The following is a 14,315-nucleotide window of genomic DNA, read 5'->3' on the forward strand; positions in this document are numbered from 1 at the left end:
CTACACGAAGGGATGAAAGACGTAGTCGACTGGATGAGGAACAGCCGCATGAAACTGAACTCAGACAAGACGGAAGTCCTCATCCTTGGATCATCACCCTCCGCCTGGGACGACTCCTGGTGGCCCCTGCCCTGGGCAGCGCACCCAAACCAACGGACCACGCCGTCTCATCATCATGCTTCAACATCCTACGCATGCTCCGAAAGATCTTCCCATGGCTCGCCACCGAAACCAGGAAGACGGTCACACAGGCACTCGTCACCAGCCGACTGGACTACGGAAACACCCTCTATACTGGAACCACAGCCAAACTCCAGAAAAGACTCTAACACATCCAGAACGCCTCCGCACGACTCATCTTGGACATCCCCTGACACAGCCACATCTCCGGACACCTGAGAGACCTTGACTGGCTCCCTGTCAGCAAGAGAATCACGTTCCAACTCCTCACCCACGCACACAAGGCCCTCCACGACCTGGGCCCTAGGTACCTCAACAACCGCCTGACCTTCTACACTCCCACCCACCAGCTACGATCGACCAGCCACGCCCTCGCCACCGTGCCACGCATCCGAAGATCCACCATGGGAGGAAGATCCTTCTCCTACCTGGCAGCCAAGACTTGGAACTCCCTCCCCATCCACCTCCGCCTGACCCAAGACCACCTCTGCTTCAGGAAGCAACTCAAGACATGGCTGTTCGAGCAGTAGCGGACCCCCCTCCCCCAAGTGCCTTGAGACCCTCTGGGTGAGTAGCGCGCTATACAAATATCCTGATTGATTGATTGATTGATTGCCTGTATGCTCGGGATGTGTAGCACGCGAAGTTACCCATGAGGTTTGTCCCGCCCGCTCGCGTCCCCTTATTTCCGGTCACTACTAACGTGTTCGCGAGTTATTCTGTGCCAGATTGCAGTTTCTGCGTGTTCGGCAACTCGATCTTACCGACAAGCATCCTCGCGCACGCGAAAATGCTATTGAGCGCGCGAGAACTACGCTACGCAGCAGTTTGCGGAGTATTCGACAACTTCGCGTTCTCCGCGGAGCGCGGAGTTGCCGAAACTCCGCAAACTCCGCGAACGGAGCGTAGTTCTTCGCCCAGGGTTAATCATTGCCAGGGTAATCAATTTCAGGGCGTCAAAAGAAAAGAAATGGGACACCTTGCGTATAGTGCGCAGTGAAAGAAAGGAAGAGGACACCACAGAACTAACCTGGGAGTGAAGGGTGAGTTGGGAATTGAGTTTGATGCCTAATGTTTTTACTGAGGTAGAGGGGACAGGTGGAGAGCCTAGGGAACAGGGCCAAAACAAAGAAGACCAGGGACTGGATGAACCACCTGTCAACACCAGCTCAGTCTTGTCTGGGTTGAGTTTCAGATGGCTGTGGTTCATCCAGTCACGGATGTGGATCATAGTGGATTGAAAATTAGAAACAGAAGAAGGGGAAGAAGATAGATTAAAGACAAGTTGGAGGTCATCCGCATAATTATATACGGAGACCTCCATCTGTTGCAGTGAGAAAACAAGAGGGGCGATGTAAAGGTTGAACAGAATGGGTGAGAGGGAAGAACCTTGGGGGACCCCGCACTGAACTTTCCGGAAGTCCGCAGAAAAATCACCCAGGCGAACCGCCTGGGTGCGGTCCCTCAGGAAGGAGGACAACCATACCAGGGCGGTACCCCCGATCCCCGCCGCCTTGACACGGGAAAGTAAGGTGGTGTGGTCAACCGTGTCAAAGGCGGCTGAGAGATCGAGGAGAACCAGGGCCTGGGTCTGGTTGGTGTCCATTCCCTCCCCGAGGTTGTCAAGGACCGAAAGTACTACGGACTCCGTAGAGTGTGCGGGGCGGAAACCGGCCTGACGGGGGGCTAGAACCCCATGTGTCTCCACAAAAGAGCTCAAAGTGCAGGTGACGTGGCGCTCGAGCACTTTTGCCAAGAATGGCAAAAGGGAGATGGGGCGATAGTTAGCGGGGACCGAGGGATCCGAACCCGGTTTCTTTAGGATAGGGACGATGACTGCTGTTTTCAATGGGACGGGTACAACGCCCTGAGAGAGGGAGCTGTTGAGGAGATGATCAGGACAAGAGGAAAAAATGTGACGGAGAATGTGGGAAGGACAGGGGTCAAGGGGGGAACCAGATTTAACTAAAGGGATTATTGCAGTCAGGGATTCCTTGGTCAAAAGGGGAAGGGTACCAAGATGTCCCCTGGGATGGGGACACTGAGGGTCCACAAAGGTAGGGGAAGAGGGGGGAATGTTGGCTTTGATAGTGGCAATTTTCTGGATAAAGAAGTTATTGAGGGAGTGACAGAGTTCCGGAGAGAGGGTGGGCTTCAGAGTGGTTCTGTCGGAGAATGCCAGATTGTGCACAATCGAGAAAATTTCCTTCGATTGGTTCTCCGCAGCGAGGATTTTGGAGGAGAAATAGGCTGTTTTCGCCACCAAGATGGCCTGTTTATATTGGTTCAAGGTGTTAGTAAACTCCAATCTGAGTAAGGGGCAGTAGTTTCTCCTCCAGGCACGCTCCGCTCTGCGTACCGCTGATGGGTAGTAAAGGACGCATTCCAAGTGCCTATAACGTGATAACTCACAATCGTTATGATTTCTTGTCTGGCTTAGAACTGGTGGACTGACTGAATAAGGATATCCCTTTGATTACTTCGTCGAGATTACAGGAGAACCTTGATGTGATTGACACAAACTTAAATGATCAGAGGTTCTTGCAGGGCAATGAAACAATTAATCTAATAAAAACGTTGGCCGTAGAGATTAATACATACAGCAAGGGGGAAGGCTTTAAGATTAGGAGTAACCGGGAAGCTGGGACCAAAGAAACTAATGGTAAAACCAACTCCCTGATATGTAGGAGGGAAATGGGCAATGCTCTCATGGGTGAGGCGGCAGTGAATGAGAATAAAGAAACCAGCAGTCAGATGTTTTGGAACATGGCAGGTTTAAAACAGAAAATCACTCATCCATCGTGGGAAGGTATCATAAACAGTCTGGACATCTTGGCTTTACAAGAAACTTGGACTGTCGAGCCCATACATTTAAATGGCTATAAAACCTACTTTGCGCCGGCAGTGGGGGGCGCACATGGGAGAGCAAATGGCGGTCTAATTACGTACCTCTCCAATCAACTTATATGTGAGTGGGTACGCTTTGATTCAAAATGCAGCTTCTATCGGAAAATGGTAATAGATACTAGGAGGGGAGCTAGTGTTAATATTATACATTTTTATAATAATAACCCGAGAAATGCGATCCACAACACCTTAAAAATGTTAAGTGATGATTTACAATATGAAATAGACAGTAAGGAAATGGAATTAACGATTTTGTGGGGGGGGATTTTAATTGTTCACTTTGTAAAAAGGGTCAAAAATTAATTTGTGGTTTAATGTTAGAGCAGGACATTAACCTTACTCATTTTGATCACACCCTGATCGGGGATTTATTAAATGATATAATATTTAATTATGACCTAGGATATGCAAATGAAATTGCCCAAATACCAACTCCCTTTGTCCCGACCTTTATTGGTAGGGGAGCATTGACTACTATTGACTTGAGTATCTGCTCGAATAGCTATGGTCATAGGATAACTAGGCTCAGGATTCTTGATTCACCAATGAGCGATCACCTCCCACAAATATTGGAGATTGATAACCCATTTGGGGTGAACTACAACAAACAGCCCCTAATCCAGCCAGTGTCGGATGTGACGCTGGGGAGGCAAAATGGGTATACACTGAAGTGGAGCAAGCTGGTCCCTGAGAAATTTTTAGGCAATCTGGTGAAAAAGTGTACAGTTTCAGGATTTGCCTGGATGAGCACTCTGAGTGTGAACAGATAATAGAACACTTTAAGATTATAGCAACCACCATTACCCTCTTAACAAAATTGTGTGTGTCTTTTCTTCCTTCCAAATAATTAAATACAATAAATACAAAAATACAAAAATATATCCCTTTACAAAATCCTTCAAGTATGACGGCTTGACAATGGTGCTCAAGCTTCTCTTCTTAACACCATAGCTTCCTCCACAACTGTTGCAAATCAAGTTCTATTTCTGAAATCCTTTCATCTCTACCATGTTGAATTTTGCAATTATGCCAAATAGAATATTTTATGGTGTTCCATCCTGATAGCCTTAAGAAACTTGTGAACCAGATCCAGGAAGTTTAACCCTGACCAAATCTCCAACCTTTACATGTAACCTAACTTTCATCCATTTGTCAAACTCTTCCCTCATTTTTCCCATTCTCTCATCCACTCTGCTCCTCTGCACTGGCACTGCCTCTTAAGGCTTGATTTCCAAACCAACCCCCCTCCTCTTGTTTACCCAACTGGAACACATCACACTATTAGGCTTTTTCCCCCTGAAATGTTCAAAAGGTGTCATTCCATTCGCTGTATGGGGTTTTCGCCTATAAACTCTTACTTTATTATGTATCTCCTCCTGCCATGACTTATTACTTGTCCAGGAGTAATGTATGGTTTCCTTTAGTACTTTGTTGAACCTTTCAATTACACCATTGCATTCTGGGTAATGTAGCGCATAATTTTTATGAACAATCCCTTTATCTCTCAGAAAGCTTTCCATTTCTCATATTGTCAATTGAACCCCATTGTCAGTTAAAAGCACAGAAGGGAATCTTTCCCCATCAAACAATGTCTCCACAGAAGTCACAGCTGTAACTTCTGGCCATCGTGAGTACCAGTCAATAAAGTTCAAAGAGTAATGATCTACACCAGTAGGCCTAAGAGGACAAACAGTATCAAGATAAATGTCTTCACAAGGAGCAAAAGGCAACCTTCTCACCACCATGGGCTGAGTCCTGCATTGAGAAGTGGTACTGCTTGCGCCAAAACTGCTTGGCACAGCTCGAGACAAAGAGCGGAGCAGTCCCCTCGAAATGCTCAACATTATAGAGGCAGTCGGGAATTAGCTGAGAATCAAAATGACAAATGAACCATCCTGGAGCGGCATTTAGTATTCTGTTAGCAGATATTAGGCTTCACCAATCCCAAGTGGCAGCCGTTGAAGAGTCGAATGCGATGTGTTTTTACCACAAGTCGCCAATGTGAATATGTCAATAAGGTACACAACGTTCTTCTCAGTCAGAGTCTTTTTGCATTGAATCACAACTTCCAGCTCTGGACCTCCTTTCCCCAGCTTCCTCTTAGATCTCCAACTCCTCATTATTCGAATGGTAACATTCTTAGATCCCATGCTCAACTAGCGATAGACTAGGCATATGCACAAGGCTCTAACCAGCACTTACCACAATGTGTTCACAATTTAGTTATCATGGTGATTTGACATTCTAATAAATTACAGTATCCCCAGTAACCCTCTTCACAGACAGCATCCATAGATGCATATTCCTAACTTTAGAATGAAGAGGAAGGTCTGACTGGCTTAAGATCATTTGGAGTCTGTAGGTCTAACTTGTAGACTAACCAACCATTAGTTAATGAAAATTCAAATAAACTATTTAAAATATTATTAGATATTGGAAATTTCCAACTGAGACATGTGCAACACCCCCTCTATATTTTAGATTCATGGTATAGATATTGTAAACATCGACTGTTAACTGTAGCATATTTAACCTTCCAGAGTCGAGTTCCAATGGGATAAGCCAACAGAGTATTTTCAAACCGATCCTGTAGGTTATGATAGGTGGAGGCAGAATGCACCTGCATTATGTGTAGCTCTAGTTAACAACCAAGGTTGATTGTTAACGAGAGAAGGATAGCGGGATGCCAAATTTTGATTTCCCTGCCTGTCTACTGGAGACCTATTTCTTGAATATACAGCCTCTGGTAGACCAAAATGTAACGTCAGACCTAAAGCTTTGTTTTTTCAGTAAAAAAAGAAAACAATGACCCTAAGGAGCTGGGAGTTTTTATCTAGCACCTAGGGGCTATTGTGTTGTTTATTGTTCAAGGCTGCAATGGAAAACATGGCAGCTGTGTAAAAACTTTGCATTGGCTTGCCCCCTTAAATAATGTGCGCCATTTTATGTTTTAAATACTGCAGGCTTTTGACAATGGTCAGTTGGCTAAATGTTTTTGATGGCAGAGCTAGCAGAGTTTCTGCCATTGAAAACCAGGTTTTCAAGTAGGCACACCAAGAGTACAGAGGATCTGTGAAATTCACAGAATTATGGCACGTTTCACACCTCTACCACACTCTAAATGCACCCCTTAGTGTATTAAACATTTCTGTGAAGCAAAGTATTTCTAATGAATAGATATAGTGGTATGATATTTTAAAGTCCCATAGTGACATACCACTGCACTGATTGGGTACCTTTTTTAACATAGCGCTTTTTGACCAAGTGATTGATGGGCGTTGTTTACATCGGACAGTTTGTTTTCCTTTTTAGGTCTCGCCTATATAGCGCGCATGTGCTGCAAAGGAAAAAGACCTTTTGGAATCGATTCACTAAAAACATGCATGCGTTGCATTGCTTTCAATGGCAACATGTGTACTTTTCGTGATTCCCTTGCGGTAGCGAGCTTTGGCGCCATGTGCTAGCAATTATTGCTCCTGGCGCTGCTCGCTCCCGCAAGGGAAAATCTTTTACTTTTGCAGACACTTTTTTTTCTTACTTTTAGCGCGAGGCTTCACGCGCACTTGTAGTTACTGCCATGTACACAACACTAGGGATTAGTGTTCCACAGCTGAAAACCAAGTGGGACGCTTACATCGGAGAACACTTGCACATGTCGACTCCTTTGCAAGTGCTCTCCGATAGTTTCAGAAAACTTTCACAAAGGGGAAGGAACCCGCTCTAAACGTTTCTTAGCAATTAAGGTGGCTCGGCGAGTTACAGCTGGCTGTTTATCACATGTGACCTGAAGGTCACCACTTGGAATCCTGGCGAGGCACAGCCTTACCATCCTGTTCTGAATCGAGTATATAGGTAAATTGAGAAATAGCACCTGTTGTTTACAGGACTCATGAAAGGTAGAAGCACTCATTATTAAGCTATAGAACAATGTAATTATTAGCTGAAGTGTGCAAGACTGTTGTCATGCACACAATGAGTAATCTATAAAGTTGACAAGTTTATCGTTGGTCCCTTTCAGCTAACACATAGAGAGTTCCTGCAGCTTTCAAAAACATCAGACGTAATACAATACCCATGGTTTCGGGATAATTGATCATCTAAATTTAGTGAAAGCAGTAACCCTGGCTCCTCTCTCTATGTGGCAGATAGGAGGAACTTCGGAAACAAAAAGAACAAATCCACCATCCCGTTGTTTATGCCCCCACCCACCCACCTCCATAACAAAAATAAACAATAACAAACCAACATTATGACAGGCAGGAAGAAGTTGCCAGCATGACCATGAGAAAAAGACTGGAAGTCTTTTTTATGTTAATTCTTTTGGGATAGAGTCGTTCAATTGTACATATTGTCTTCTTGGTTATATATTTATAATGTAACACATGATTTTTAATCACTTTTTTATTAAAACTTTTCAACATGCTGCACAGCAGCTGCAATGCTCTACACTATAGCTTAAAGAATTTGGCAAAAGCAATTGCTCTGGCTAAACACTTTTAAGGTCCCAAGGTGAGACCTATTGGCTATAACAATGCTTGTTTAGCATAGAATAGCTGCAGACGCCTACTAGGCTGCCAATTTCAAAGCCCTTTCGTGAAATTTAAGGAGCTTAAGTAGCTTGCAGCTCACCTTCTTCCTTAAGTCAAAGTTAATTACAAAATGTGAACATTTTTGATGACTAAACCTAAAACAACCATTGCCCTTTTCTGTTAATGAAACTTTTTTTAGGAAAACCCCTAAAGCACTCTTTGAACATTCTTTATCAAGTATTAACTATTTAGATCAACAAATTAGGTAACATTCACAAATCATATTGTCACATTTTTACACTTGTCTTTCTTTGCCAATCAACTAAATCGAGTTTTACATAAATTACTTAAGAAGCTGAGTGACAAGTCAAGAGACGTGTAACCTCTATGGCAAATGCTTGAAACCAGAGTTGGCATCAGCCTAGATGTTGGTGTCATATGATTTTAGCATATCTAATTGACCCCCTCGATCATTCATTTGTATATGTAAATTGTTTCAATTAGGTCCTGGAAGGAAAAATTATTTAGAACAAAGATGTGTGTCAGCACTTGAACCTCATAAATAGAGAAATTTTCAAGATACTTTGTTGACTGTCATTGGACTCCTTAATTTGCCAGTTCTATATTGTCTTTCTGTATGTATCAAATGATTAGAAATGTATAATCTCTAAATGTACTGTGTAGCTTTATAGGAATCCTGTGTGTAGTCTCACTTTCACACTGCTCACCTGAAGAACCAATAACAAACATTGGTAACCTTTCTTTTCAGGAGCAACCAGTCTGTCATCAATCCCCAAATCCAGATAACTAGGGATGCATCCTCCATAACTGTCACTGCCGACCTGGGGTTAGTCCTTGCATGGAATAGACATGACCGCCTAGAGGTAACTACTTGTATCTGAACATCCTCTGCTGTTGCTCTCTGCAGTTTTTGAATATCCCCTATAGCAAAGTGGCTTTCTTGACTATGGACAAACACATCTCATAGCACAAACTATAGACATTGTGTAAGCAAAGTGTCTACATTGATATGTATAGTATGGTGTTTAGAGCATGGCCTAACCCAGGTTGATAAAATGCAGAAGAGACTGAAGATGAAAATATATATATACAGAGATATGAGAGTTTTTTGCTTTGCCAGTAACTTTAGTGCCGTTTGAATAATCCTTGCGAAATTTGTAAAACTAATATGATGCTCAATTCAGCTAAAGCTTGAAGTTTCAGGGTGATTCATCAACCTCTGCCAACTGTAACTGTTGAATTTCTGTGTTTTGTTTAGTTCCTTCCTTAGTTCTATATATATATATATATATTACCTACTGGCGGTTGCCAGTAGGTAGTTATAGTTAGGACCTATATTCCATAGGAAATTCACAACATTCTATTCCCAATACCTTTGGCGCCGATTGACTAATCTTTGTGAAATTTTTCAAACTTATGGCCCACTCCGGCCAGCTCCTATCCTGAAATTTTCAGGGTGATTCGGCATGCAGGTGCGAGATAAAAGGGGGGTTCCCAAAACGTGTTTTCCCCATGCAATTTTCTTTAGGAAACTTTAGACACGGCCACAGCCCGAACTTCTGAACGGAATTGCACCAAATTTGGCAAAAGAGTAGCCCTTGGTTCAGAAAGATCCTTTTTTATTAAATGGTGTAAATTTGTTCAGTAGTTGCTGAGTAAATTGAAAATAAAAAAAGTGTTGATATCTGTCGCCGTGGAGGATCCGCGCACCCTACAGATCAGGATCCGTGCACCCTGCCGATCTTGAGCTGCATTCTAATTGTCTGTAAACACTCTAAACCAGGAACAGTTGACCGCCATCTTGTGCCTCGGTAGAAGTGAGGCACAAAAAGGCAGAAAACAAGGAGAGGGGGCAGGGTTGAAACACCCTAACCCCATAGGTCTGCTTAGGGGGTCCTACAAGGACTTCTAGGGCTAAAAAAAAACATTTTTTTTACATTTATTTATTTATTTATTTATTTAGTCAATTTATAAAGTGCACTGTCACCTAGCAGGCATCCTGGCGCTAAAGTAGCTCAAGGGGGAAGATAGGAGGAGGAAACAGGGTGCGTCCACTAAATCTTGGGGAACAGCCAGGTTTTTACACTTTTTCTGAAGTGGAGGAGCTCCCTGAGTTGCCTAATTTCCCTGGGGAGGCTGTTCCACAGTTTAGCTGCTGCCACCCCCAAAAATCTGCCCCTTGACCTAACCTTACGAAACCTGGCAACCTGCATTAATCTCGCCGACGAGGAGCGCAATTTTCTCGTTGGGACGTACCAGTCGAATTAGTTGCGCATACGCACAGGTCCTATCCCATGTACGGCTTTAAAAACAAGGCAGAGAGATTTAAATTGCACACTCTGTCTCAGGGGGAGTCAATGAAGTTCAGCTAAGGCTGCCGCGGCAGAGGAGCTTCTAGGCCACCCTAAGACTAGTTTGGCAGCAGCCGACTGGATTCTTTGCCGTCTGTCCAACAGAAAGTTAGGGGATTCCAGCAGGAGAGCATTACAGTAGTCAAGTCTACTGAGAATTGTACATCTGGCTACTTGTGCACGAACATGAAAAGGTAGTAACGGGAACATTTTTCGGTGGGATCTTATGATCGCAAAACAGGAGGCAGTTGTTTTTGTGACCTGAGTTTCTAAAGTAAGCTTATCTTCAAATATAACGCCCAAATTGCCGGCTGGACTACAGACGCATTGCCCGAAGGCCAAACATTTTCAGTAAGAGGAGGAGATATCCTGTTTGCCAAGCAGAAGATCACCTCGGTCTTTCCTGCACTAAATTGTAAAGAGTTATTCTGCAGCCAGCGGGCCATGTCCTGCAAACAGTTGGGAAAAGCCTCTACTGTAGTTAATTCCTCACCCTTAAAGGAAAGGATCATCTGAGTGTCATGTGCGTAATTTATGATGTCAATATTATAGGCCTTGATGACAGTGATCAGAGGTTTTAAGTACACATTAAAAAGGATAGAGCTGATAGCTGATCCTTGAGGAACAGCATGCAACACGCTAGAGAATGCAGATTGGAAAGGGGGAAGGGCTACCGCCTGCTGTCTGTCCTGTAAAAAGGATCGAAACCACCACCAGGCAGAGCCCTTCACCCCAATCTTGCTCAATCTTCTCAGCAGGATCTCATGGTTGACCGTATTAAAAGGAGGCAGACAGGTCAAGCAGAATTAATGCAGCTGCCTGTCCCCTGTCTGCCTGCCACCGAAGCTCATCCATGACGGTCAGCAACGCCGTCTCGGTTCCATGAGCCGGCCGAAATCCGAATTGAACCTCTTCCAGCAGTTTGTGATGTTCGAAGTAGGAAGAGAGAGTCATACTAACAGCCGGTTCTATGATTTTAGCAGGGAACGGCAGCAAAGAGATAGGCCTGTAGTTTTTCGAGCATTCAGGATCAAGATAGGGCTTCTTCAATAAGGGGGAAACTAAAGCTTGCTTCCTTTGTGGGGGAACTATACCACTAACAAGTGACTGGTTACAGATCAGCCGTAGAGAGGGGAACAGTTCTTCCTTGTACTCCTTCCAGATCTTATGTGGAACTGGACAAGGGGGAGATCCAGAGGAGATGCCCTGAGCCAAGCTGCAGAATTCCTCCATAGTGAGGGGTGTGAACCCACAGAGTTGTTCAGGAGCTTGATCGCAGAGGCTGATGACAGCATTCCCAGAGTCGCCCACCTCATGTACTACAGTACACTCTGACGCCAGGACTAGGTTCCATGTAGCTTGCTGACCACCCACAAGGTCATCAATAATCAACTGAATCTTTTCCCGGAAGAACACGGCCATGTTCTCACAAAGTTCAGGCGAGGGGGTTATTGCATTCTTGGAACAGTCAGGATTGATAAGACTGTTCAGAATGTTAAAAATGCTTCTGGAGCTGTTGGAAGAATTACAGATTACTGAGGAAAAATGATCGGCTTATGCCCTTCTAATCTCGTTCTTATACTCCCCGATTTTAATTTTCCATAACAGCCTATCAGACTCCCTGTAACCTCGCCTTCATCTCCTCTCAACCTGTTTACATGTTAGTTTGAGAGCAATTCGTGTGGTGTTAAACCAAGGTGTTAAGTTTCTGCCTTAGACCTATGGTTTTTCAACGAGGCACAGGAGTCCAGTGTAGATGTAATTTTTTGACATAGTGAGGCATAGTTATCCGTGACTGGCATATCAGAGGAGAAACAGTCCCCAACCTTGAACACAGTGCCAGACCACCTCAAGCGTGTGAGAGCCTTCCAGTCTCTGCTGGTATATTCAGTCAGGGGGCGGGAGGTCTAAGTCGGTGGAGGCCTAAGCTCAGCAAAGAATTTTATCATGGAGTGATCTGTTCAAGCCATCGGCAACATTTCGCCAATATGTAGGAGGAGGGGTCTGGAGAATATAAGGTCAAGGAGATGCCCGGCCTTGTGAGTGGCTGGTCATCTCCTTAAAAGCCGTAATGTGTGTAGGGTGCGCGGATCCAGCCGCGAAAATGAAAAAACCGAAGTGCGGGCTTCTGCGCTTTGTTTATTTAAAGACCCCGGGTGGGCCAGGTCCCGGGGGCATGGCAAAAAAAGTGTGGGGGGGCCCAATCTCCCCGCACTGCCCCGGGGACCATCACACCCCGGGGCAAAGCATGAATATTTGCAGGGGGCACATGGCCCCCCGCAGCCTCGGGGACAGCCACCCCCAGGCTTGATACTTTAAAGTTGGGGCCTCTAAGGCACCCCAGACCCGGGGATCGCCACCCCGGGGCTCTAATCAATTATTATTGTGGGGGGCACACTGACTGGGTACCACCACCCACAGGGCTTTAAAATAAATAATAACCTGTGTGGGACCGGGGGACTAAATATTTAAAATAGGTGGTCCATTACGGACCCCCAAACCCCGGGGACCACCACGCCCTGGGGCTTTGCATTAAGTGGGAGGGGGGCCACGCAGCCCCCCTCCTGGAGCCAATGATGGCCCTGGGGACCGCCACCCCCCAGGGCCAGCACCTGAAGTGTCTCGGGGTGCTCACCCCGGGACACTGCTGATTGCTATGGCAGGGTGGGAGCCTCATGGCTGCCGCCCTGCCATAACAAACTTGGTTTAGAATTTGAAAGAGAGAGCAGGGAAAACTGCTCTCTTTTCCAAAATGCAAACCAAATTGCTTTTCCATATGGGGAGCTGCATGTTAGCAGCGCCCCATGTGGAAAAGAAATGCCGGCTCCCGAAGAATGCTGGGAGCCGGCAGGACCGTGGGGGCATTGGGGCTCCCCCAGGGTCCCCAATGTTGCATATAGGCCCCGGGGATGGGGTCCCTGGGGAGAATATAAATTAGTCGTAGGAGCGACATTTTTTTTAACGGGAGAATTTGGAGTCGCGAATCCAGCGCGGCGCTCAGCGCGGCCCCCTGGTATGAAAGTGTTGGATGCGCGACTCCCAGCACGGCCGCCTGGTGTGAACGCGTTGGGTGCACGACTCCCAGCGCGCCCCCTGGTGTGAACGCGCTGGGTGTGCGACTCCCAGCACGGCCCCCTGGTGTGAACGCATTAGGTGCCCGACTCCAAAACGCCCTGGGAGCGGGACTCCAAACAAAAAATATATATATTTTTTTTAAATATATATCAAGTTTATATGTTTAGATATTGGGTGGCTCTAAAAAGAGCCCTTGTGTTTATTGAGAGATTTTGGTACCTACAAGTAAGTACCTATGCAGAGTCTAAAGTTGTTGAGAAAGACTCTGTTACCCTCATCTCTGAAATGAAAACCATCTTTCCTACTGATGCCATCCATAATAAAACTCAGATTGTTGTTGTAAATGGACCCCATCCTATAATCTCTGAGATAAGCAGAAACAGCTTTATTGACATGTTTCCTAGCTTTCTCAATCTGTGGACAAAATTGATTGAACCAGTTCCATTTCTGTCTTTGGCATATGTTAGAATAGACAACGGCACTTTGGGGGGAAAGTAACATCAATTCTGGAAAGGTGTCCTCTGTAAGCATTTCCAGACCTACCCCTGTCAAAGTGCCTAGGTCATTGCCACCACAGTGCACAATTATGAGGTCAGGGTGTTGGAGATGCAAAAAGAATTTAACCAACGGCATCAATTGGTGCCACTTTAATCCTCTCTGTCCAATCCATTTAATGTCTACCTTTGGCAAAGGTCAATTTTTGTCAATACCTCTGCTTGCAGCATACCTTTTGCTCCAGAAAATATAGCGGTGTCCCACAATCCACACTCTAAGCATCTTGAAGGGAAGTCTGGATGCACTGAGAACTTTTCTGTATGTCTGTATGTGAAGTAGGCAGTTTGTAGAATAAGATCTTTCTAAAATGGTGGACAAGATGCAGTTTAAAAAAAAGAAGAAAATGATTGGCTGTTTGAGAATATTATACACTGAAAAATAGGGTGCATGTTTCTGGTTTTAAAAGCATGTTTTTATTGGTAAAAATTTTTTTTAGATAGGATAAGCTCATATTTTGAAAAATCAAGCACAATTGATGTTTTGTATGCTTAACTTGTGACCTGTGTGTTCAGTTGAGTGCTCCATAAACTGTTACTATGGTAACAGGCATTAAGCAGAATGGGGGCAGGGTTCAAAGTTATGTCGATTGGAAAGGGTTGAAATGTGTTACCAATAGAAATGTGTGTTAGCTTTTAAATTAATGTGGGAAGCAATGCAATTGGATATTTACATGTATATGTACGCAGAAGAGAGGGAA

The 14,315-nt window shown here is 44.9% G+C and overlaps 1 protein-coding gene across 1 annotated transcript in view; it reads left to right on the plus strand.

Moving 5' to 3' along the window:
• The window catches only part of LOC147733202 (mucin-2-like), a 1,332,790-nt gene that overhangs the window by 109,815 nt on the left and 1,208,660 nt on the right, over positions 1 to 14,315 (plus strand). Inside the window, exon 3 of the mRNA XM_086957736.1 lies at positions 8,386 to 8,500. Within this exon, the coding sequence (XP_086813862.1) occupies positions 8,386 to 8,500 (115 nt within the window). The remainder of the gene's footprint in view (positions 1 to 8,385; positions 8,501 to 14,315) is intronic.

The sequence above is a fragment of the Lissotriton vulgaris genome, chromosome 2_1 (genome assembly GCF_964263255.1).
Source record: "Lissotriton vulgaris chromosome 2_1, aLisVul1.2, whole genome shotgun sequence".
Taxonomy (NCBI): Eukaryota; Metazoa; Chordata; class Amphibia; order Caudata; family Salamandridae; genus Lissotriton; species Lissotriton vulgaris.